General features: G+C 44.7%; 1 protein-coding gene across 1 annotated transcript in view; it reads left to right on the top strand.

Annotated features, from left to right (window-relative positions):
* Positions 1–26,975, top strand: part of LOC122399532 (transcription factor SOX-5) — a 66,809-nt gene that overhangs the window by 2,282 nt on the left and 37,552 nt on the right. Inside the window, exon 2 of the mRNA XM_043400276.1 lies at positions 22,507–23,232. Coding sequence (XP_043256211.1) covers positions 22,507–23,232 — 726 coding nt within the window. The remainder of the gene's footprint in view (positions 1–22,506; positions 23,233–26,975) is intronic.

The following is a 26,975-nucleotide window of genomic DNA, read 5'->3' as shown; positions in this document are numbered from 1 at the left end:
ACATTATTAATCGAAATAAAATTATCTTCACTGATTACTACAAAATATCACTACAATATTTCTTGCTGTTATAAAAAGATTCAGTGTCCATTTTCTAGGCATAAAGTTTCTTTTATTTTTGACATCCTGCATACGATTATTAGCCCTAATTATACTTTTCATATAAAATTTCGATGTTAAAACAAAGATGAAATCACTTAGAACATTGTGAATTATTTCTAATAAGAAAATGACGTTGCCACGGCTGTAGAAAATTTATGGTTTCTATTAAAGTCGCATTTAATATCAGGGCACACGTGTTGGCTATAGTTTTGAGAAGTTTAAGTTATGATTTGAGTATTAGAGATGAATCATGCTCGCGAAGGACGTCAAAAGTTGACGACGTGGCGTGGCGAAAGAAGTGCCATTTTTAACATCGGGATCGTAGAAAAATTCCGGCTCGTATCAATCGTTCGGTGCTTAAACTGCAAATATTCTCATTCGGTGACGAACGAGCACAGCTTTTCCTCGGATCTAATAATTATCACGAATGCTTATCTTCGCGAAGTGGACTCCAATTTGGCACTAACGCGCATCGATACGCTATGACGCTCGAAGCTCCGGAGCACGCGGCTTTAAAATGCCCGCCGTAAGCCTGTTTTCGTTCGACATCAAAGAGCAAAGTCTCTGTTTTGCATAAACAGCTAAACCGGTGAAGGGTTGCCGAAGGGTTCGCGCTAAAGAGTCGCGGCCGGAATAAATCTTTCACCGTGGCCGTAATTAAAATAGACATAATGGCGTTTCTATGGTATCGCGACGCGAAAGCCTAAAACCTATTAATCGTATCACGAATTGGTTAATTACAACAGTATATAGACAACACCGCACCGTTAGTGTTTCTATTAGAAAAATTCCATTTTACAGAATGAGTAAAATTGAGACAATGTCTTTATACTCAATTTTACAATTCCACAAAGTTAATTTCCTTGAATATAATCAAACGAGCAACGCTTCGATCCACGTTTTGCGCAAACTGCCTGCCGCCGGCAACTTTCGCGGGAGTCCCGATCATTTCATAATTCAGCATCTTTTAAATATTGAAATTCATTCGCGACAGCGGACGATGACCAGTCGTTGACAAAGTTACGTATTTCTGACAGCGGCCATCAAAGTGTTAAGTTGCCTTCGAAACTACTAATAATTACTGCTTCCCTCGTGTCTTCAGAATTGTCTAACGCGGATCTGATTCCACGAAATAAGAACGTTTCTGACCGCGATGCATCGCGAAAGCGTGTAACGTTATTTAATTCTGGAATCTCTTGTTTTGCCAACAGTTGCGCTCTAATGTCTCGCGTTGTCAGTCAAGAGGAACTGGCATTCTCTTTCGAGCAATACTTTCGGACTATATACCCCATTCGCTGTCACAATATTTCTCCTTCGGTCGTTCCTACATCTTGTGAATGCGTGTAGCGGACTTAGTCTCGGAATTTGATGTTCCTAACCGTGTGTCTCGGAAGATGCATGATTCTTCAACCCCTAATTAGTTTTGGGCTTCCAGAAACCCCTCCTACTTTGCAAAGAAATTAGATATCCCAATAACAAAATTATTATCTTAGCTGTGATTTGAGAACTCCAAGTGATTCTCTTTCCGTGGTAAAAAATAATTTTCCCCTGCTCCCCAGGGCCCCGAGTGTTTACCAATTACTGATAAAATCGAATCGGAATCCGCGTATAACGATTAACGTCGCATTGTTCGATCAAACGCGACCGATGCACCGGAAAGACAAACGGGTCGCGGATTCCGGGAATCGGGTGCATCTCATCTGTCAAGCAGCAGAGACCACGACGCGGTACAACATTAGAACAGAAATCACGCAACGACGGTGCAAGAAGATTGCGACAGATCGCTCAACACGTTGAATAAGATCCCCTAGATTCGCTAACACGTCTTTGTCATCCTTCCATAGTCTTACCAGCTCCAAACAGTATCGGATGACTCGCCAACTAAACCATAGACCCAGGCGATAGTCCAATCCCCTGGTCTCGTATCCACGTTCGAGTTACAATACCTCAGAGTTCTTATTAAGCTTTCTGGGATACATTGAAACCGGATCGTTTATGGCCCATAAAGATCTCTTCCCTGGTGCATTGATTAGCGTAGCTTGACAGGATAAATAATGCCCCTTGGACTCGGCTCGTAGGCGGTTGTAGTCATCTTCGCGTAGTTCTTGCTTCTTCTAAACAATATCGAATGATATTTAACCAAGCATCGAACTTGGAACTTTGATTAAAATCGTGAACCTTTCGTAGCGTTAGTTCGTTCAAAATGGTGAAATTCAACGTGCGTGTCGCTCGCTCTTGTTAAATTTGTATGAGCCGTGCATTAATATCTGCGAAGACCCCGGTCTATTTCTCCCAAATTAGCGAAATGAATGGGTTCGGTTGCTTGACTCTCGAGAAACGAGAGTATTTGTCACAGATGTAGATAGAACCGTGTCATTTATGGCCCGCAAAGATTTATCTCCTGAGTGTGTTTCGGCTATTACATTGAATAGCGTAAGTACCTCGACAAGTTAACTTTTTATAACATCCATTACCTACAATTTCTGAAATCTAATTTTATCGCATTACCATCGCCTAGGTGTGTCGTTTATTGTGGTTTTAAAGCAACAAAGCACAATGAATGATCCACAATAACCGAGGTTAGGTATAGATGGAAGTTTGGACGTTGATTTCTGTCACAGTTCAATCACCTGGTCGCGTCTCCGCTACTCGACGCTTAGACCATACTATTTCAGGGCTCATATTACAATTATCGAACCGTAGATTGATATTTATAGAAGCTCCGATCTATTTCTCTTGGATTAGCGAAGGAAATGCGTCGTATCTATAAACCCTCGAGGAACGGAAGCTCTTATCGCAAACGTAGACGAAATTAGGTTCGTCGATGACCCACGAAGATTCCCTGAACGTGTTCTAACATTGAATTCTACGAGTTAAATAACCTCTGTCCATTGCGTTGTATCGTTTAAACAGTATCGGATGACATTTGCTGGTCAAAGAGCTAATCGTGCAGACATTTTAGGATTGACCCAAGTACAAATCATCTCGAGGCTTATTAAACTTGTTAAGCTGTACACAAATCGGGCAACAACCGTCCCGAAATAGAACGTCGCGGGACGAGAGTGGGCTGGTCGTGGTGCAAAGGGTGACAGAATTATTGCTCGCGGTGTTAACTCTTTGTCTTGTTCGGTCGACCGTGCAACAATTGCTTCGGCCGACCGCGGAAGGTTCCGACGCGCGAACTCGGCTATTAAAAGGTTATCGAGGCTTCGCGAGACTCGAGGAAATTAAGCGCAACCGAGTCGCGACCGAACATGTGTAACCATCGATTAGAATAATGGAAACGCGGTGGCGCGTAGCAGCGGGGGTGGTTCAATTGTAAACAATACTCGTCCACGAGTCAAAGGGTGACGATTTTTTGCCACAGCTCGGATCGAGAGTGCGGAACGAAATCGTTTTTCGTATTTTCATTGCGCGACTTTAAATATCATTTAAATCGAAACCACGAACTGCGAGCGAAACACACGTTACATAGAAATTTAAATTCAAAGCGATACTTCGCATTGTATAATGTTTCAAACAAACTGCGCGTCGAAGAAGTCAAAAGGGAACGAAGTTTTTAGTGTTGATTTCTTTTGTGATGCAAAGGATCAGAGAAACTGATACAAAGTACGAGCACGCCTTTTGAAACTCGTGATTTGAAATAATGCAACCGGATTTAAAATTCTACTTATTCGAGAAACTTGACGATTTTATTTTGAAGACCAGATATTTGTTTAACGAAAGAAAAGCAACACAGCGATTCGAACGTAATTCTTTTCGCCGACGTAAACAAACGTTTTATTGCCTTCCGCGCAACTGTTCATCGTCCGTCCGTTTTATTCTATGCGTCGATCGTCCACCTGGATCGAGAAATCATTCCCTCCATCGTACGGATTGTGCCGCCATAATGACTCTATGGAAACTGAGAATTAAGCGAAATAGCAAGACTGACGTAAAGCAAATTATGCCACTGTCAGTTGTCGCGAGTGCCGATTCAGATTGTCGAGACATAATCATATACCTGCGTAATGCGCTGCTTCGACAAAAGACGAAAATTGAAAATAAGATCTATCGGAGATTTTAAAAGACGTACGAGGAAATGGACACTTTCTGTTTATTTTCTCGCGGAGAATCGCCCGGACGATCGATTCCAGAAATTTTGATAGGATGAGACTTCGAATGGACGTCGACATCGCGCGAGACTCTTAATTGTATCGATCACGCTCGAACGTCTTATTAATCAATCAGAAACGTTTCCGGGGCTAAGCACTCTCTCTCCGAGAATAACCCGGATTCTAGGACCACGTTCCTGAGTACATCGGTTCGCGCCAAAAATACCGAATAATCTCGAGGAGGGCAATAATTAAGAGCGAACGCACGGTTTCGCGAAGCATTGACACGAAACGCCGCGCTCTCGCGAGCTTTATTGTAATGCAACGTGTTGCGTAACGAGAAAATCGTTCGACCCTTTTCTACCATTAAATTGTGCTTAGCTACTGGTAGGGAAAAGATAATTATTCCACGAGACCATCGATCAATTATTTCGTTGTTCCTTTTTCCTCGTGTACACAGTGAACTTGTAGATTATTCGATTAGCGAGAGGAAAATTGATAAACACCGATGACGCGGTGCAAATCGTACAATAAGACTTTCCACTATACCTATCGTATTCTTCTGTTCGAGGAAAAAGGAGCGCATTTCTTTACGTAACGCACGTCAGCGGCGAGCTTCCGCAATTTTCCGCATCGTTCGGAGATTCGAGAGGGGGAGAAAAAAAAAAGAAACGAGTACACAGAAGCAGACTTTGTTATCGAAACGTTTCAATATTTCCATCCATATTCATCGGGCCGCCTTTACATCCGTACGATCTCCGTGCGGCAATAAATACTCGCGATGCATGGATTACTGACCGCTGCTCGCTGCGCGGAATTATTGCTCTGATCAATAACCGGGATAATATTTCGACGATTGTTTCGAACGGGCGCGGTGAATACGCTCCGATAACGCTTTAAATAATATTCGAACCATGGCCATAGAATTCGAAGCATTCGCGTAGGTAATTCTCGAACGAGACATTTTCTATTTCCGGACAGTGTGCGTACATTTTACCAACTAATAAAGTTGATCACATCATATGTTTATAACGGCTGCGATCTAATCGTATATCACTTTAATACCGCAATAACACTATTTACTACTAGATTTGATTATGGTTCTGTGCTGAATATATTGAGGTCAGATTCGAAGCAAACTGGGACCCCGGAAACGACTGTCATGATTATTTCGTTGTAAATGGTGTAAAGATGGTTTCAAAACGCCATAGATCTCGTCTAATCGAACAAATTTGTTGCTCACTGGAGTATTCTTTTCTAGATCGTTCTAAAAAGATATCCTCGCATTGTCTCGGTGTATCGTGCTTTGCTATTTAGTTTGATAACGGCTCCGTATGAAAGTCACAATCTAATCGTAGAGCATTCCCATAATGTCATAATTACATACATTATTTGGTGCTCTCGAGTACAAAAATAAATCCGCGGCTTATCGGGATAACCTGCTTCAAAATTAACAATGTATCAATCAGAGAAGAGCAAGATTTTATGCAAATACCAAGAAGATGATCAAGTTTTTATTCGCTTGTTGTGAAACATTTTATTCCACGAATAAGAAATGGAAAGTTATTTATTTTTAATTCGTCGTTCGAAGTGTCTATTTAGATAAGACATTTTTAGCGAGATAAGAATTTTGCTCGTCTCTGGCAAGGAAACATCAACGATCTTATAAAATCCCCATAAAATCGGTCAATGTTTCGGAGGATAAACGTTAAGCGGGAATTTGAAACAGTGGCGGTTCGAATGAGATATACGCGGACAGCTCTATAATTACGTCTGACACCTCAGTACGTACGAATTCGGGAACGTGTGCAGAAGCTCGACAATGGAGACGTTACTGGTTGTGCAGATTGCGTCATTAACCGCTGTCGATAGATGGCCGGGAGACAAAGCGCGATTCTAAAATGTCAAAACTCGCGACCGCTCGGGTTCAGCCGTGAATGGCGAAAATAAAAATCGCGATAACGCGGCCCGTTCTGTATAATATCGAGGAACGTGCGAGCCGGTGTTGCGCAACAGCGAACAATATGTATAAACACTGGTGATAAAGCGTCCTGGTACAGATACCATGAACAAGTAGCGCGACGCGCGATAAAAACCATTCTTTCGGGCATGAAAGTTGACCAGAACGCAAACGTGCCCCAATTCTGCGACCTACGCAGCTTAAACAGCCGAATTTCAAAAGCACTCTGTGGATTTGTACGTAATCGATCGATAATTGAAATTAGGTTCGATCTCTTCGTGGACTAAAAGAATGATTTCGATGGAATTGCAATTATTTTGAGAGATCGCGGCTCGTTCGTAGGTCAACGACGCTCGATGCACCGATGCATCTTGCGAGGATGCATCTCGGTTGCACAGTGCACTTGACTTTGACCGATGCGACAGAAACATGCATACCGTCGAGCTGAAAAAATGTGCGCGTCGAGAAGAATACCTTCCATTTAAAAGAGAAAGAGGCTTCTAAATCGATATTACAAATTACCAATTAGAAAAATATAACCGATCGAGCAGATATTCTAAATAAAAATTCCGAGAAAAATCATCGACGATAACTGTCGGGTGTTCGTCGTGGTCCGATCGATTTAATGATCCGCCTCGATGAATTGCTAACGAAGATGCGCACCGTAGCGATTTTTGCACCGTTTACAGTCGTTTTTTATTCTGTTTTTTTTTCACCCGCGTCGAATGAATTACAAAGTGCATAATAACGATTGTCAGATCACCCGGGAGACGCGGCTTGCGTCAACGACAGAGACGCCGGTACCAGTTTCGTTCGGTTGTCGTTTTTTCTCGTTTCTGCGCGGCTTTGACGATTCCCGCGAATCTCTCGCGGATCGAAGGTCTCGTTACGCGACTAATTAGCTTCGAAAGCAAACGGGCGAACTCTTCGAAACGGAGAAAGGCATCTGCTCTAATTACGATACGCAACGATCGGAGGGGGAAAAAAGCGCGGAGATAGACGGGTAGAAAATTTCAACCTGTAATCACGGTTTCCGGTTTCTACGTCGATGCAACGCATCGCGGAGGTATGCGAATCGTGACATCGATGGCTTGCTGCGCACACGTTGCACGTCCACTTTCAATGTTTCGGAGAAATCGACGGTACTTTGGAATCTAATTTACTTTTGATAAAGTAAATGATTGATTAGTTGTTCTTTGGAAATGGTAATAACAAGGTTGACTTTAAGAGCATTAAAATCACTCTTCCGGCGATATCAGCCTGTAAAATGAAGGATGGTCTAGACGATGAAGATGAAGTACGAAGATTCGAGGACATTAATTGGCACAGATCCACGCCAATCTGTCGGGAAACTTCCAGGGCATCTGGGTACAAGTGCCACGACGATTTCTAGACATTTGACAAAAATTGGCAAAGTTAAGAAACTCTGGGCGCAAATCCTTGAGGCACGAAGTATGCAGTTCGATACTTCAGCGTCATTCGAACGAACCATTTCTGCATCGATTTATAACGCACGATGAGAAATGGATTCTTCGCTATAATCGACGAAGATGTGCTCAAATCGTCTCTAATGTAAAACCAATTCGGGCGTGGATCTGTAGTTTCATAGAGTCGAGCGTAATCGAGACGCGTGTTTCTTCGTCCGTGTGCACTGTTGTCGACGACATGGCAGTTGCACAACAATAGAATAATGCTCGGCTGACAAGTTGCTGCCCGACGCGGACAATTGTGCATGGGAACGGAATCGAGCCTGGCGCGTTGTCATCGGGAGCTCGTACGTCCTTTTCTCGGAATTGTAATGAGCTAAGAGGCCGATTACTATAATCGCCGGTGCTTGTTGTCCGGTTACAACCGCTGAGATATCCCATTGTAACTGAGAAACATTAATAGAAATCTCGGTCGTATCGAGGCGGGAGTCGTTGGCCCGATTAGTTGGCTATTCGTAGAAACGATATTTATTATTTAATTTTCCTAATTATATTCCTAGTCGCTGGTCAGATTTCTTCTTCCATATATTTCTAACGCGAACTGTGCAGACCCGATGTCGTGGGAAACGATAAAAGAGCACTTGCGAGTAAATTGTTTGCATTAAAATATGCAGATGCCGGGTAAGTGAGTTTAGAGTCACACGGGGTTACAGAGGGTTAAACGTATGACGGGCGATGAAAGGAATACTAAGAATTTTTCTTCATAATAAAATGTTTACTACGTATAAACTAGAGAGTAATAGTCTTTTACAAAGTAGTCTCTTGCTGATAATGTGCACTTGCTCCAATTTTTCCGCCGCTGAAAACATCGCTGGGAGTCTTCCACCGAGAGGCTGTTGAGCCCTCTGACGCTTACTTTAACTGTGTCAGCGTCATCAAATCTTCTTTCTGTTAGCTCCATTTTGATTCAAAGAAATGGGAAAAAGTCACGGATTTAAAGAATATACATACGCGGAATATAAACTCTTCCATTCCAGATATTTGCATCCCTCGAATCATTAATGGAATTTCGGTAAAACGTGAAAGTTAATTTTTAAAATAGAGCGTTAAAGGTTGATCAAGCTTCAAAAGCAGTTTTCAGCGTTTGCGTGGTTTCTGCTCCACTTTTCCTATTTTTAGCGCAAAACTTAATGCACACTCTTTGTTATTTCACTGGATCCATTATAGACACGTTCGACAATGCAAACATGCACGAATTTCAACACTGTTTGCTATCGACAAACTCGCAGTGGCGCTTAAACAATGATGGTCTTATCCATCTACTAGTTGCTACCATCGATGTCGACGAAAGCTTCGAGAAGAGAACAAAATTCATCGATACTCGTTTAATCTCCCCATAGATTAATTTGGACGCGACAGGGAGCCATTTTTGTTTGCACGATGGGATCGCAGAGACGAATACTTACCCAACTCCCGTTGCAATATCGGACAATCAGCAAAGATATATACGAAAGCGATTATAATATAATAATTAAAACGTAAAGCAATTAAACGTGGTAATCAAAGAGACACGGCCGCCATTAACGATGAAGCATTAAATCGCATTCCACTATGACATCGCCGGGCTTGCATGTTTCTTTGAAGTCGCGACGAAAGTTATTGCAATTTACCTTGGATGTTTAAATTCATCCGTCATACTCATTGAATCTAACTTCAGAGGATATTCGTTTACTCTGAATTTTACAAAGTTCACTTTAAATCATTCGCTAAAAGCCATTCGAGGACTTAAAGCTGTCAAAGAACACGTGCCTGAGGCTTCCGACGTCAAAACAAGAAAACTTTGGCGCTAATGGGTGGATGGAAATGACACGAAAAGTGGTGAAACCTTATAGAACGCTATTGTGCGTGCGTTGCTAATTAGACGTTGCGTAAACGCGATCGAAGTTTGACGGTGTTTGCGTTAAAACGAGGTTTTGCTAGAAAATCCGAGCGATCTTGTTGCCCAACGCCGATGACTATCGCGCTGTTAGACAGGAATCCAGCATCTCGATACTCTCGAGCCGCTTCTAAATGATAATAATATGTTCGAATAGAGACATTCGCATGTTTAACTGATAAACGGAATGTTTTTTGCTCGTAAACCGCAATTTTCCATCGACGGATCGCCGTTCGGAACGATTCGATTAAAAAGCCAAGTGTTTCAGAGTTACGACACCGGTCGTGATGTGGAACAACGGGTTAGGTTTAAAAATAAACGAAATAATGTACTGCAGTCGTGAAAACAGATGTCGCTTTTCAGATGCCGGGCGAGAGAATAGTGACTTCCAAATGCGAGCGAGGAAAGCGACGCGTAAATATCATTTATTGCTGGTTCGTTTACCAAAGCCAGCTAGGACGTAGCTTTTTCACTGTCGTTCTTCTTCCTCCGGGCCGGAGTATTCCTAACCGAAAGTGACCCCTAAAAAATTCCAAAACGGCATCTAAATACGAATACCATATGCCTCTCGTTCTCGACCGTGACTCAACGCGAAACATTGAATCCCATTTTGCCTCGGGGAGTATCGCTCTTCATCCTAATGGAATAGACCAACCTTCCTCCACTTAACCTACATCCGACTTTGTTTCAAAGCGACTTTACAACTTGTTAAATCCTACTATTTACACAGCGTAGATCCCATTTTCTCGAAACGCGGTTGAATAATAGATCTTACCAAATCGATCCCTGCTCTAAAATAATTCGTAAGGGGTTGTTATAGATTAAGATTTAGAATCCATTCAAAATGAAATCAAAAATTGAAAAGCAATGCTGAGATAAGTTTAAAACACAATTCGAATATCGAATCCCACGATCATCGAATAGGGACGCGTTCGTTTCGAGTCCCAGCGGAGCGGAGCAACCCTCGGCCACTTAATCTAGACATAACACAGACCCGAGGCGACTTAAAAACTTGGAAATCTGTACCGCAATGCTAACACAGCACAAGTACCTGTCATTCGACGGTATAAATCAACGCGAAACATGAAATCCCATTTCCCCCGGAACGCCACATCCCCGTCGTTCTTCGTCCTAATGGAGACCGACCCTCAGCCGCTCCGCTACAATTAATCTCATCGACCTATGTACTAGGGGTGGTCTGTTCACCAAAACAAAACTGAACCGTGGTCGAAGCAGAAGGCTCTCGATGGCGGCGGTGAGGTTCCTTGGAGTGTCACCGTCTCGAAATTCTGCGACGTCTGTCTCCACTTCAGACTCTTGACAAAGACAAGACAGTCTGAGCTAACAGGATCCGACAGGACTCGACGTCCAAGAATCTAGCTTGTTCATTTTGCATCGAGGGTGGCACTTAATATTCTTACATACTTAGCACAATAATCATCTCGTCTCGATAAAGATAAATAATTGTTCTCGAGACCATCTATATTTTTGTACAACACCTGGTCCAATTATCGCATCCAATATATAACTAGCCAAGCACCTGCTTGTGAGGAGAACATTGGCGCCGGTCCATGCTTTTGAAACTTGATAACTATAAAAATGATGTGGATTCATGGTCGCCAAAAATATATATTTTTCTCCGAGTAATGTTTCTTTAAATTCTTTAAATACCCGATAAATTTACTTATTGGCACCCTCCGAGAGCCTGCAACGAGCCAATTGGCGAGTGTCAATATTGTTAAGCCGATCGAAGCGCAAAACCTTTTATATCTCGTAACAAAGATAGACTGACCACACAGGGGCTGCTTAAGTTTAGATTGTTTAATCGTTTATCGACGTTTCGTCATCAATTTACGTGCCCTCCTCGGTCGACCTTAATACGTCCTACCACGCATGTCTAAATTTATAATTTCACTGCGTGACAAGTGCAATTGTCTTATAATGAACGTCATTTAGGTTTTTATAAAAATGGAGCGGATTAAAGGTCCACGCTCTGATTATATCCTACGGATTAAATAGTTTCTGAAGAGGACCCAGAGAATCCAGGTCGTAGACGATGAAATCAACGAAGCTAAAATTGAGCTTCTCGTAACATATTATCAATAACAATTTTTGTATCCGACTAATCATCGTGTAACATTTGAATTCTGTAATAGTAGTTTTTATTTTTATTTGAACGAGTCAGGAAATTTTTATTTAAATTAAGAATTGTGGGCATCGGCGTGGTTGCGGACGCAAGCATGGCGGGGGCGGTGGCGCGGCTTGCACTAACGCGTTCCAGATGCCGGTCTCTTTGTTCCCATCGATGCCCGGCTCCGGTCTCTCGGCAATGCCTAAAATTTTCTCTGGTTCGGTCTCTGGTGCTCTTGTCGTTCCGTCGTCAACACTCCGCGTACGGCTCTCTCGCTCTCTGTTCGCGTTCTTGGGCGCGGAGTCGTTCCGCGTTAAGTATTTCCGTTCGATTGTTTTTGTATATTTACCCTCGAGCCACCACGCGGCTCTCTGCTTGCGCTTTGTTTGGTTACACGCGCCGCTCGACGGAACATCTAATTCCCTCCCCGTCGGTCTCTGTGTTCGCTCTCCACCCGCGGTGTTCTGCGTTTCTGTTAAGGGGTTATACAGAGTGTCTCGGTAACTACGTCGTCGACTAACAAATTTCTTTTCTCGAAGGGGCACTGTGATACAATTTTATGTGATACATAATAGTGCCTAATTTTGAGTACAGAATGTGGACATTGATGGGGTTGTATCTTCCATTGCCTGTGGTAGCACAATATAGTAGCACTTTTGCATATGACTTTTTTTTTAGAGTTAGTCCGTTCCATCATTTTTCTTTCGTTTTGGCCAGCTACTCGAATCATAGATAAATTAAAATTAGTACGATGGAAGAGGATATCGTCAGTTTCGGAGCCAGCGACGAAAGGTCCAGGCTTTCTCAGCGGCGTCGTGTGACGCGTGCACACGTGTACCGTGCTGCATTTCTCTCTTTCTCTCTGAGCCTCCCAGCATCTCGGTGTGCTCTTTCTCCGTGAAGAGACGCGGAAAGGAGAGCGTGCGAAGGACGAAGCCCGCCGCGCCGGACGGAGGACCGAGAGGCCTAAGATTCGAGCAACTTGACACTGAACACATGGCCCCACTCTTCAAACCCACACTCGCCTCCAGAAGACCCTCCATCTCTTCTTGCCCTTCTTTCTCGTCCCTCCCCCTCCTCGTGCTCCCTCTCGGTTTACTTCACTTTTGTTCGACGCCTCCCGATGCCCTTTTCTTTCTCTGTTCCGATCCTCAATTTCGTGCTCCTGCATATCGATGCCTCCGGACCCTGCGATTGTCTGCTCTCTGCGGCTCCGGATTCGTAATTAGGCACCGGGATAGAAATGGGAATACTTGCGTTCGAATAACAGACAACTCCGATAAATCGAATTCAGGAATTTTCTTAACTTTCTCCGGGTCGAATTATTTTCTCCGAAATAGACAGAAATTATGAACGATCTCGATCCATGACATCTGTCAATCTTCCAGCGAATCACCGCGTTGAATTATTTGAAAATTTAATCGCGAATAGTATTTCCACTACTTTGGCGAGTCTCTTGTATAATATTTCAGTAAATTCTGAATTTAAATTAAACACTTTGGATTAATATTATTTACATTCCGAGCAGCATCTTTATAACTCGAATAAAGAAAGTTTGCGTGTCATAATAATATCACAATATTGTTCAAAGGCCAAGTAGTCAAAGGTTAAGTCTAAACCTGACCTCGATGTCTATTACGACTACAACGTAATTATAATTGTGATCAATATGTGCATTTCTCTTTGTAAATTTGTGCTTTCTGTTGTCCTCTTAATACACGAAGTTTCACGAATTAACTATTAGAAACAATTTTAACGTTTTAATTATGGCCATTACGTGGATGGTTACGTACAATTCAATTCGAAAGCTTCGAGTCTACTTTTTTTATTCGTTATTCGCAAATAGAAATGACTAATCTCTGCCGTAGATGGATCTTTGGGAGTTCCCCTACTACCAAGGGGAAATATTCAATATTTATTTCTGTTTACATTTGCCCAACTCTGGCTGTGCAGCGAATTTCTAAGCTAATGACGTAAGCGGAAATGCTTGGCCGTAGACGTCGAAATCCATAGCCCATGCTACGAGGAAAACTACAGTTCGTGCATGATTCGCGGACGAGAGGTCGGGTCACGCTCCTCGCTATTCGCGAGATCGATTAAACGCTATCAGTTCGTAGCATTTTTCATTATCCTCCATGAATGATGGATATACAGGATGATTCCGAAGTAGGCTCACCTGAACGATTAAAAAATGTCCAGCGAATCCTCCCATTCTACGAAGGAAATCTCAGATGCGATCTTCATCGAGTTTAATTAAATTTGACGAGGTGGTAGATTCGTATTTACAATAAACGTGATAAAAATGACGGTCGTAGATGGTCGTGCATCTATTTCAGAATCACCCGGTATAAAAGTCTTGCACTTTCCGTTTCCCCCTCTCTTGCAGTCACGATGATCAGTGACATCATTGTGATTTCGTAAATTAGCGATCTGTTGCTTGCAATCGTATGAATCGATCTATTTTGAGGAGCACGCCATTTGCAATGTAGGAAGAGTTTTTACTATAATATAGTAATATATTATTAGAAATAACGATTTCGATGCACGCGCGTCGCGTTGACGTATCGCGCTCGTCGTTCCTTCGCGAAATCTCCGTATCGAACGGCGTAAAAACGATTTTTACGTAACGCAAACTGTTTCACAGAGGCTGCAACGACGTTTGTTCTCTCTCGCTCGGTTTAATCGACGGCCTGGGATCTCGGTTACGCGCTTATCATCCGATCGTTGGTCGAGTTCGGTTTGTTAGAGAAGCAATGCGCATTGTTTTCAATTTAGGTATCGAAGTAACGGTGGAATCTCCGTTCCTCGCAGAAAAATCACTTCTACATACAATAACTAATAGCTTTAAAACCATTCGAACGTGCAAACCACCGACGCGCGTACACGGAAATCTTTTTTTCACCGTTGATATTTAATTCGCGCAGGTACTTCAATTAAGAAAAACCTCTGTCTACGAAACAATAGTCGCAACATTATTTTAAGGGAACGTAATTGGTTCTCACGCTAGAGAAAGAGGACACGATGGTAATTCGAAATCACGAAACAAGCTAGTATATCTGCGGTTAAATAAAGAGAGGAACGAAATAACTCTTGGGGCATCTCTTGACGCGAGGGCCCATTGGTTGGTTATCTCGGTGGTGGATCCGCCCTTCTGAATAGTTTTGAAAAAAAGCTGAAATCGTGAAAGGCGGCCCGGCCGGGCGTGGTAATCGAGGGATTTTTTCGAAAACGGTCACGCCGTTTCCGCATGTGTCGGCATAGAAATAAGGAATTTGAGGGAGTCGGTGGCCGCGGAAGGAGGCAGCACACGGCAGCCGTTGGAAAAGTTGTAGATAGCGGGTCAGAGGGAGCCGGTGAAAAAGGAGCGAAGGAAGGGCTCGCTGGAGCGTAGGCGACGGCTTGGTGGTCCGCTGATAACGTATTCTCGGTAGAAGGAAGAAGACTGACGGAAGATTGCTTTTACAGCAGCCGACAGCGCGCGTTGTCGGTTCCTGTGAATGTGTTCCTCTCCTTGGTTCGCTTCGCTTCTGCATTTCTCGCCGTGTCGTGAAAACCGAGAGGACTCCGGCCTGGGACAGCTTCGGGGTGCCTCCACGGTCTCTGACGGTGATAGCGTCGCGAAAGCCTCCGTTTCCTGTGTACGTACCCTACGTGTGCGCGCGTGTGTGCGCGCGCCTCGCTGTGGTCCGCACCCGCTCATACATAAACAAGAGATCGGTCGACGCAGCTTCAAAAGAAGAGACGCTAGCTGGGACTCCATTATGTAGAGCATATCCCACGGCGGTCCTATAAAGAATACTAACGATATGGCTTTCTCTCCTTGCCAAGGTTTTCTCGCTTCTTCGCCGGTTGAGAACTCCTGCGACCTCGGCCTCCTCCAAAAGACCACCCTTCCGTCAAGAAACCCACCCCTAGGCTTCTCGTGTTCTTTCCGTTTCGCTCGCGTCGCCTCCTTCTTGGGAAACGTCACTGACCGTACACACGTGCACCCGTGAGTTTCTCGAGGCATTCAGGCACGGATCCATCGACCCATCGGGGGTCGAAGAATCGGTCGTTTGCGATCCATTAGGATTGTCTTTGGTTGGCACGAGGCAGCGAGCGAATGATAATTTTCAAGTCTCCGTCCCGGTGTCGCGTATTACGTCCCATACTTCGTTTTGTCTTGCCCGGTCCCGAGGGGTTAAAAGAAATAATTGAGATAACGAGACAGAGAATACGAGAAAGTAAATTAATGATCTCTTATCGGTATTGTACGCGCGCCTCGAAGGGCACCGGGGGCCTCGACGGCGCTAAATTAGTCAATAGCGCATATCTCCGGTTCACTCGCTTTCGCGCGTGTAATCAGCGCAGCTGTGGTCGGACTTAATTAGAAAGCACTCCCCGTTCCCATCGGCCGACGAGAATATAATGAATTTAAAAAAATCTAAAGCGATCGCTGGCTCCTAGTTTCACGCCTCGACCAGCGCCTGTTATCTCTTCATTTAATTCCTTCGACTCGTCAGCTCCGCCACCCCCGCCAGCGATCCTCCCTTCTGGTCAATCGTATCGAGTTCAGAACGCGTACAACTCGGCTCGTGTTCTTTTTTAACGTTTCGTGGCGCATCGGCGTGTCGGTGGATGGTTCGCAGTGACGGAAGTCGACTCGAATCGCGCAGCGCCGCTGGAAATCCTCCCTCTCCTGGCCGGCCGGTACCGAAACACGCCACAGCCACCCCTGCCCGGCTACTTGAGCCCGAACAGATGCTGCATCCCCAAAAAACCACGCTCCCATTGTGCCACTAATAGAAAGTCAAGCGTCGGCTTACGTTGCCTCGCCAGGCCCTCGCGCTGCGTCGAAAAATTTCACTGCCGGTTACGCAGGCCCTTTAATTGGCTGCGCGGGCCGTGGGGAGGGGCAAGCCCGGGGAGCCGATCGTAAACACGATTTTCGCGTTAAATACAAGTGCGACGCTGTGTCGCGTCGTACGTAACCGAGTTCGACGGATCGTCGTTCCACGACGATTCTGCCGGTGAAAATCGTTCCTCCGGGTTCGCGAGTGTTGGATTTCGGTGCATCAGTGCGTGATCGGAGTTGAATCGTGCGGCCATGAGGCGATCCAAACGTAAGATCGATAGTTTTTTCACATTAAAACGACGTATACTCGAAAAATATATGGGGCAGAGTAATACAAGGCGAATATAGGGCAGACCCCGTAACCGGAAGAGTCTAACTGTTTTAACTGCAACCACATGTCGCTGTCTACGATCGCGAGAACTTAAACAAGAAACACTGTTCTGTCTCCACGAAAGTTGACATCATCCTTTACATACAGTGGGCTCCAAAAGTATCCGTACCCTTTCGAATGTGGGACAAACTTTGAATTCAAAGTTCTCAGTCATTTTGACCAGGCCATAACGTTATAGCAGGTTCGCGTATCAGGGTGGGAAATCTTTTTGTAACGTGGGCGAAGCCGGACAGGATTTTCCAACGAATTTCGTTACGGATAACACCGATCACCGTTGCGTTGGGCGATAACGCTTGGCTACGATTTCAAACGCAACCAATAACATCGGTTCCGACGATAATTTATCTACGAAGTAAGCGTAACTGGGATGTTCGACCTTTCCCGATAAGTCGGAGTATTGTGTGCCGCTCGTACATCAAAACGTGAGCGCGAGATAATTGCGTCGAAGCGGCTTCGGTTTACTATACTTGGCTCCGGGAACGAGTAATTTCATAATGACTTACGATAATCGTAACAACGACGCGTGTACGTCTTTCTCTTTCTCACGCCGTTTCCTACCATTTTTCGTTTGCTTCATATTTTTCTCCTATCTGTCGTTTTTTGTCCCCTCGACCCGTTGGGTAACTCGTTGTTCTTTCGATTATCGGTTATAATAACACGAAGCCTAGGATTTACGACGTCAGGTATGAAAAAAAGCAAACGAGAGATAAGAACAGAGGGGTTCGAAGCTATTTTGACTCGACCGTGACCATTTCCTTATTACCGAAACTCGAGAAATCTCCGGTTAAATTTAATACGTTCCTTCGATTGGTCAAAATGACCTTGCATTCGGCCAGTGCATCGCGCTCGAACCATTTCCGAGGGTTCGAAGCGTCGCTGCGAGAGGTTGATTTCGGATAAAAAAAAGAAGAGGAAACTTTGGAGGAAGAGAAAAGAGAAAATTCGTTTCCGCCGGCAGTCGTGCACGGGTTCTTTCTATCGACGACGGAAACAGAGCAAAACGAAATAAAACGCGACATTTTCATTGGAAGAATCGAATCAAGATGGCCAAGCCAGGGTAAAAGGACGAGAAGAGGGAGCGGGGGTGGGCCGTGAGGCTCGGAGAGAAAAAAAATTACTCGTATAATTGCTCATTTCGCGATGTTAATGAATCGGTATCTGAATGAATGGAGATTGCATGGCAGCAAGAGAGGGAGCACTCGTGGAGCAGAAAGGGGGAGATCCGGTGATTTATCTTCGCAATGGATGAGCCCATGGTTTATCGATGTCGGCCCGTTATCAGACGCACTGTCGAACAGCCGTGCACGCTCTGAACTTCGAACCGTGTCTCGCTAATTTCTACGATCGCAGCTCGACTCCGTGTTCGCCGAATTTCTCGATCCGCGTGACAATTAGCTGGACGCCTTCGTTCCCGATCGGAGGAAGATTCAATATACCGAAACGGTAAAAACTGTTACCAGGAACTAAGTTTCCAGTTATAATCTCAACGACATTGGAATTAGTCATAACAAGTGATTTGTTATTACGTTTACGATCATCTTCAAAACAATCAAGATAGAATGATTTGTGTTAAAGGGAGGGTTGAAAAGTGTACATTTGTACACCGATAGAGACAACCATCCTGTTAAGGGTTGAGATATGGACACGTGGCAAGGATCGATCCGTTTAGCGCGAAGGGAGGAAGATGAATTTATTTAGTCGTCGGTTTTATCGCGACGAGAACGACCGGTCAGGGTCCGTCCGGAGAAACAAATTCGTCCATTGTCGGTGGCGCGGCTCGCGTGCTTTTTCATCGTTTTCCGGTGTGATTTCAGTCACCCGGTCCTTGACGGCATCTGGCGGTTAAAAATATATTTTTTCCGGCTTGCCTCTGTTTTTGTTCCGCCTCCTAGACGGTCTAGTCTTAGATCTGCGTTTCGCGAAGTAATTACGCCACGCCGTGAACACACGGACACCGACGCTCGGAGTCGTCGTCGTCGTGGTCGTTTCTCTCTCTCTTTCTCGCGACGGAAATACTTCTCGTATAAGGATAGCGACGAGTTTCGAGCTGTCGCTCGGCGACGACGAAAACGGGCTGCGTGGAAATCTAGAACGCGCGGCGTCCGTCACGGTTAGACAATGGAAATGCAGAAACGAGCCGACAACGCGACAATGATAGAACCGCGCGAAATTTATCTCTGGCGCGTGCGCGTGCGTGGTACCGCGACTTGGACGGTCGTTACTCGCTCGATTTTCCTCCGCATTTCTCGCTGCAACCAAAATATCCCGCGTTGTGGAATGTTTATCGTAGAAACATTATATCGGTGTCATAATCGACGATATTTTGATATTTCGAACGCGTATAAATCTCAGCAGGAATTAAAACCGTGGGAGACGGATTTTGGCAGAATTGTAGCGAATGAAACGTTTAGATTCTGGTTTTAAAATACAAAGGAATTAAATTTAGCTAATTCAGTTATATACGAATTGTTCGATCAATCTGCTCGACGATAGGAAACTGTTTATTAGATGGATTCTTCGAATACATGGCCTTAATTTGAAAATATTAAAGAACGATCGGTAATGTAATTCGTATCGCGGGCCCCCGAGAGGACAGTCTTCAAAATGCTAATTAAGATTAAGGCGAACAGGGTAGATGCAGTTCTGAATAATTTGGGCAGGCTCGGAGATCAGTTGTAGAGGAGACAATGGAGACATTATACGCTTTAAATAAGGCACGTCTCGATCGTGAACGTTGCCAAAATCAACATTTCAACCACCTATATATGTCACCCGAATTTCCAGACATATCGTTCAGCATCAATCTCAAAGCACCGAGTGTTGTTATCCAGACGTTTTCATAAATTGTTAGAAATGTATGTAGTCGTTAGAAAACTTGTACTATGGGGGGCATGCGTCTATTGTTAATCTTAAACATTCGAGTGCAGACTCGCCAAACGAGTCCCCAGGAACCGAGCTTCGTAAAAATCAAAATCCGACGCCACTTTTTCAGTCTCTGATGCTTCCTGGATCCCTAACAAACCACTGTATCCTTCACCTTCCAAAATTTCGGTGTCCTTAGCCCGGTATTGAGATTTTTCACGAATTAAAGCTGCCTCTGACGTAGTACTACGACTTCTGGCGGATATCTTATCTGAGGAGCCAAAGGCTAAAACGAAGGACATTCGAACTACGAGCATCTTCGCTTACGCAACAATTGGTGTTTAAGAGATCCAGATCTGACGGATGAGAATGGCCTAGCGTTTTGTCTTTCTTCTCCGCCATGTGGCCGAGACAGAGGAGAAATTCGGCACGATTCTATCATTATCGTGTCTCCGGGGTCGCCGAAGACGCGATGGACTTTCGACTATATGTATACAGTCCCATACGAGCTAGCTGGGCGCGTTCGCCATGTCGGTCAGCTTTTCATTCATGCTGCGTTAGTCATTGATGACTGCTAGTATCAATGTTTATAACATCTACTTCCACATGGAAATACCCACGAGCGATTACACGTTGTCGATATTAGAGCAATTCGATATAAAAACCCTTTTATTCCTACCATGGGCAAATAGCCACGTATTTAGAATTATTCATCTAGATTTTCAAATCTCTGAATATCTGTATTGGTTTCCTTTTAGTAGCATATTTGATTCAAATTCCATCGATATCTATATTTTCCAAGTTTCCCTGTTCGAAAGAAGCGTGCTAGTTATTTATTCGAAACCCGTTGTGCATTAAACAACAACTCTCTCTTCCGTATATAAGTAGGCCACTTTTAAAAATGTTACCCAGCAATTATTTTTTATTAATGTTTCATAACAAACGATTGCGACTTGGAAATGGAAACTCCCTCGGTGCTTAGATGCCAGTTTTTTTGCATTTTTCGCGTATAAATTATTCGAACAGACAATTAGCGCAGAAATCCGAAATATGACTCTAGATCTATGAATGCTGATGAATCCCAAAGCGTTCGCGCAGTTGATTTATTTAGCAAATATAATTTATTTAACAATAATAGAAACATAACAAAGACTTAGACGCCAACCGATCGTTAATCCTTCGTAGAGTTTCATGTCGAAATCTAAATAAAAGTAGCTGGTATCACGCGATTCTACCATAAAACTCGGGTTTGGAAATCCAAACAAATACTTACAGTAAAATTCTTTTAATTATTGCATTTTTAAATTACTGGCAACTGGTCTACCGAGTCATCGCGGAGATCGTTTATCGCGTTACGATTTTCTCGTCACATGCATATCGTGGCGAGCAAGCACGTGTTCGCTGTGACGCGTGTGCACGAATGCACGCGTAATTCGGGTCTCTGTAAAAAAACGCGAGCCGATCACGTGTGCAAAGATGCGCATCGTGGCGAAAAACAGTCTCTATAAACTACGTTAATTTCAACATTATCCTATTAAGAACGTAAAAAAATAGAAAACCTTCGATCTGTCATTTAACTCTTTCAGTCTAGAATCTTGAAATCTCGATTGGTGTTTAAATTCTATAAAAATTCCTGAATCTCGACGAAGTCTTCAAGATCCATCAGGATGAAACTTCACTGACGAAATTGTCCCAACGGTGTCAAGTGATTTTGGCATCGAGTAAACGCGAAGCGATTCGAAACTCGGGAGTTTCCAAAGTTTCGAATCTCTTTCGAGACACAGATTCGAATGCCCATCACTACTTCTGACCCCGCAACCTCGGTCGGCTTGGCCAGTCGCGAGATAATGGCGCCCGGCGCGTATATTCTTTCCCCGGATTTATCCCCGCGTCCCCTGCTCGCGATCTCCGCCGATTGATGGAAAGAGCGTTACGACACGCGCGCGCGCGCGCAACAATAATAATCCACGCTCAATAATCGCGCTCGATTATTGCGCCTCATGTACGATTACGTAATCCGATTCGCTCCTTGGGACGTGCGCCGCCGTTTGCGATTTGGATTTAGATTTGGTAATTTGTAGACGGAAATGAGTGGACCAGGCTCCGCTGGGCTGGTCCGGGTTAGGTGCTAAATTAACGACAGATGGAGATTCAGACGGACCGTTCGACGGATGTCGAGGGTCATCTGGTAAGGAATCGTCACTCTCCGTAGCTTCTCCCGAAACCGGACCACCCTTTAAACGCGTTTACAAACGACCACCGTAGGGGGATGGTCTTTGACGCGTTCGATAAGATGCTAGGAATTATGGTACACTGTCTTGTTTGCTTTAAACGATGTCGAAGTCCCTGGTTAGGAATTCTGCAAAAATGTCAATGTCTCCTGTTGGACCCTTCCGCTCTGCGATTGTTCGGTAGATCCAGGCGAAAGAAGTAAAAGTTTTCCGCGCTCGAAGTCGCCGTGTCGTTAACCGTGACATTTGCTACCATGCACCAATACATTATGAATTGTAACGAGGCTAGCTCGCGGAAGATAATTCTTGCCGGAGCGATTACGGTAGCAACTTTGTAGCCGTTACGTAACCGCGCGTCACGAGGAAACAAAGTGCTCCTTGTATCGCCTATGGTTAAATAAAACGGGGACAAAGCATTTTAGAGCCTCGGGACATCGACGTGTCCCGAGCGGTGGGTCGTGTCCGTTCTCCTTCGGTCGAATCGCAGAAGATCACAGCGTGCAACAAACTCACCTGGACGTTTCCGTTTCGCTTTCAGATTGAGGATGTCCTCAAAGAGGAAGTCACCACCAACGAAGCTATCGGAGGGCGGGGGCGGCACGGGTACAGTGGCAGGCGCCAACGAGGAGGAGGAGGACACGACCTCGTCGGTGACCGGTGGCCCCGGTGGCGAGACAGCCGTCGGCGAAGAGGATCCCACCACCCCCGTCGGGATCGAGGAGTGCTACCCTCATCCGAGGGGCGGTGATTGCGAGTCGTCCGGGTGTTCGTCACCGGCGACGACCAGCGAGCCCGATCTCCGGGACTCGCCCTCGCCATCCTCGAACTCCCTGCGCACCAGCAAGCGACAGAGGATCGTTGTCGCCGGCCAGGACACGCTTACGCCCTACAACTACCCCCATCACCACCACCATCACCACCATCATCATCACCATCACCACACGAACACATCGTCTTCGTCCGGTGGTGTCGTGGAACCGGCGAGCTCCTCGGAGTGCGGCTCGCCGCCCACACCCTTAACCGTCGACCCCTACTACCCCGCTCACCCTCATCACAACAACAACAACAACACCGTCACGCAGAACAACAACAACAACGGCGGCAGCAGCGCCACGCCGGGCGGCAAGAGATCCATGGACGACGTGCTGAAGAGGTTAACCTGCAAGATGAACAGCGAGTCGTTGTCGCTGCAGGACGATACCAGCAACAACAGGCGGACTACCCCGCCGCCGTCGTCCACCCCCACAGGACACAACGCGCACTGGTTAGTTCAGGTGACGTTAAATCGGTGGTCGGCAACCCTCTTTAACCCTGGCTCATCGACAATTTTTTCTATTTCCTTTTTCTTTTCGAAGAATCATTCTTTCGGTCTTTGCCATAGTCCTTCGGTCGATAGGGGGCGAAAGTTCTTTCCCTCGATGTTTCCTTTTCAATTTGCGTTCACGATCTCCCTACAGGATTTAAACGTATTATATTTATCCGAATTGCCAGAATGACCTGCAGAAATTACTATAGACCCTCTCGAATTGTCGTAAGCTGTACATATATGGGGAAAGTAAGGTAAAATCGAGTGAAAGAACATAATGGAAATAGCTTTGCGACAATTTAATTATGAGAATACAAATACAGGATATAAAGCTGAATAGAACATAAGGCTACGCAGATTTCTGAGAGGAGAGCTGCGGCTGAAATGCTTTTGTCGAAACCTAACCTCGATTCATTGTCCGCTGACCCACATACAGGTCAGGTTGGTTTTGACTCAAGAGTCCGCTGAATACACAACAAATACCGCCTTCCTGATTCATCTGAAAGCTTTTCTAAAACTATAAAAGGTACACTGCAGGGACAGGGATGCATAGTGTTTAGAAACGGGGATAAAATATTTATTGCTACGAAGATTTAATCGTCTTTAGACCTTGAGGAGATATTCGCTCGAGAGATGCATAGTTTAGTGCTCCAAATATGCGCATAGTTAGATGATCTAGTTTTGCAGTCGGTATAATTTTTACGGAATTATATGCTGATGGAAAATCCTTTGATTGGTTTACTTCATTATTCCAGCTCCGATCACAATACATGTCACCTGAGAATCCGTTGTTTTATATCTTCTACTTTGTAATTGTAATGGCACTAACCTTTGAAATTCTGAGACTACGTTTCTTGTTGTGAGATTTTTTGTTCACTGACGGTTAGCATAGTTTTTCATTGGCTACAATATCAAGGATAAATGTTCGCATGAGTTGCAAAGTTCAACCTACAATATTTGTGTCTTATTGTGAACGTAGCTCCAAAAGAGCAAAAGGATAGATCGCGTTAGCTGTTTGCCAGTGTTCCTTTCTTTGATTCGGGCCAGCCCAGTGGGCGATACTAATTAAACAGTGCCAGGAAACACCTAATCGGTGGGGGGAAATGAGAGTTCCTTCGCTGGCGAGTATTCCTTCCTGTTTCCCAGATTCTCCATTCCGCGAGTCGCGGCGAAATCGAGAACAGCATCACGTATGCCACTCGTCATCGGTTACGCAACGTATCTCTTCTTAATTAGTTGATATTGTGCTCCAGCCGTAATTGGAATTGTAGATTCGTTACAGTGTTGCAATCATCGTATTTTAATCTGCCGTTGTCTTTACAGCACTATCGCGTGCCCAATATTTTACATAACCGGTAAATATAGATTAAAAAAAACGGATCTCGTTTCTCTTTATATCGTTGGGATTGGTTATCGCTCAACGAACCGATCGGGACTCGGAAAACCTCTCGTTGGCGGCATTTTGAAATCCCTTTGACGAGCCTGTCTTACCCACAAAAAACGTCTCCGGAGAACAAAATCATGCTCCAAATAATTACAATCGAGCAAAACGATTTGTTTACGGCTGAAAAGAATAACGCAACCGGCGATACGCGAAGTTAATCGTTCTTTCTTATTATTTGTCAACGCGTGTGCACGATACGAGCGGCAAATAAAAATAATTACGGTTGATTGTGAATTCGGGTCAGGAGTAGTTTATATTACATTGTGTTATTTTCCATCGAAAGCTCGGCTTAACCCTTTCCACTCCGAATTATATTTCAATTTTGTTACCAGCAGCTCTCAACGCTTTTAAGTGTTTTATTTACACTGTTGTTGTATTTTGTAATTTTCACGTGTACGATATCTCTTTGGTTTGGACTTGAAAAAATGTCGAATGGGACATGACGAACGGGCTCTTGACAAAGGGTTACGGAAATCCATTTTCTAGCATAATTTTCGCTAGATTTCCATCTGTATAGATATAGATAGAGAATCGACCGTTTCCGTATCGGTAATCTTCGGTCGAAACGACTCCTGCGGTTGCATCAATGGCCTCGTGAATAACAGCCGCGGTCCGACTTAAATTTGGCCCCCGCGAGTGGCCCATAAAAGCGTCCATTGTTCGAGGAACGACGAGATCCGCAGATTCCGCGTCTCTAACCGAGTCTTCGTTACCGAACGTCCGTCCGAAGTACGAAACAGAGGCGAGCGAAAAGGAAGTCGGAAGCCGGGAGAGGGTCGTGGCAAAAAAAACAAGGGCTCCACAGAGAGCCTGAAAATATCCGACTTCTCGGCCCAGGGACAAAGAAACGCGCCAGAGCCACTGTTTCTGATTTCTCCGCATTTTTCGTTCTCCAAACACGGGGGAATCGAGCACGTGATTTCACGCAGAAATCTCGAAAAAACTCGACGACTGTATTCGATCGATCAAATTTTTCTTTTACGAGTTACTCGATTGCTCGGTAGTGACAAGCAGCTCGAATACGCTGCAACGCGAAAATTGTTCCACGATTGAAAAAGTTTGATAAACTGCGCGATGCGCCAGAAGAGCATTAACATTTATGAATTCCGGCTCGTTTGAAAATTACACGAGCCGCCACGTTCCAGCGTCGTGTTGCAGGTTTTGTGTTCGCTTTATTCGCGTACGAGCGAAAAACTCTGACAAAAAAAAAAAAAAGTAAAACCAGTCGTACTTATCGCGAGGCTGTGGCCAGTCACGACGCGTACGCGCGCGTGTAAGTTAATCGTACGAAGGATTAGTCTACATTCAACGGTATCGCGCGGTCACGTAATAATAATTGCTCTATGTAATCAGGTCCGTCAATGAATCGATTCTTTGTATCGGGAGGACGGTAGAGGTTTTTCTGTTCCCCGCCGAGCCACACAATGTACAAAGTCGAAGAATACAGAGTAAAGATTATATGCACGTGGTTAATTGCGATCGTCGCGTTGCATATCGCGAGCCTATTTCCACGCGAGATTAATTGCAACGATCCCAAGGTGCTTGCGGGGAAACCAACCTTACCGAAATTGTTTTTCCGTGAAAAATCGTAATCAATAATTTGACTAAAATTAAATGGAATGCTTGACGTTCGACTTTTATTATTAAAGAGGAATCTTTGTCGACTGTTAATACGAAGTAAGGGGCGCGTGGGCGGAATTGTCGGCGAAAAATTAACGAATCGCGACAAAATGCGATCCGTGGCAACGTGTAATCATTGAAAGTAAACCGGTGAACTTGGCAACGGCGAACGAGCGGACGGAATCGTGTCAGTCCGCTGCCCACACCGAGCCGGGCGTCGAAGCCAAAATTTCGTTCAAAATTCAGCCAACTATAAGACGACGCGCGCTTACGCGACGTTCGTCCATTTTTTGGATTAAATTCAATTCTGGACTCGATCCCCCGCCCCGTTGGCCAAATAACGGGACCCGCGTCGAAAATACTTGTTTAACGGCCGATTGCTATCCGCGATTTCGAGCAAATTGCAGCCTTCGTAATGACCGACGAAGACCGTGACGCGTCGCTTTCGATGGGAATCATCGTCCTCTCGGTCTTTCACTCGCTCATCCTCGCCCCGGAGAATGTCGACAGTCGATGTGTGCACGCTTGGGGAACACGGATGAGAACTGGGAATTTTATTTAACCCCCAAATAATAGGGAGACTTTGACCAAAAAATAAACGGACTATGAAATAGAAATAATTGGGAGAAATTGAAAG

Source organism: Colletes gigas, unplaced genomic scaffold (genome assembly GCF_013123115.1).
Source record: "Colletes gigas isolate AHSC1104 unplaced genomic scaffold, ASM1312311v1 Colletes_gigas_Sc00013, whole genome shotgun sequence".
NCBI classification, from domain to species: Eukaryota; Metazoa; Arthropoda; class Insecta; order Hymenoptera; family Colletidae; genus Colletes; species Colletes gigas.
Note: the sequence above shows the minus strand (reverse complement) of the source record. Positions and strands in the feature narration are given on the sequence as shown.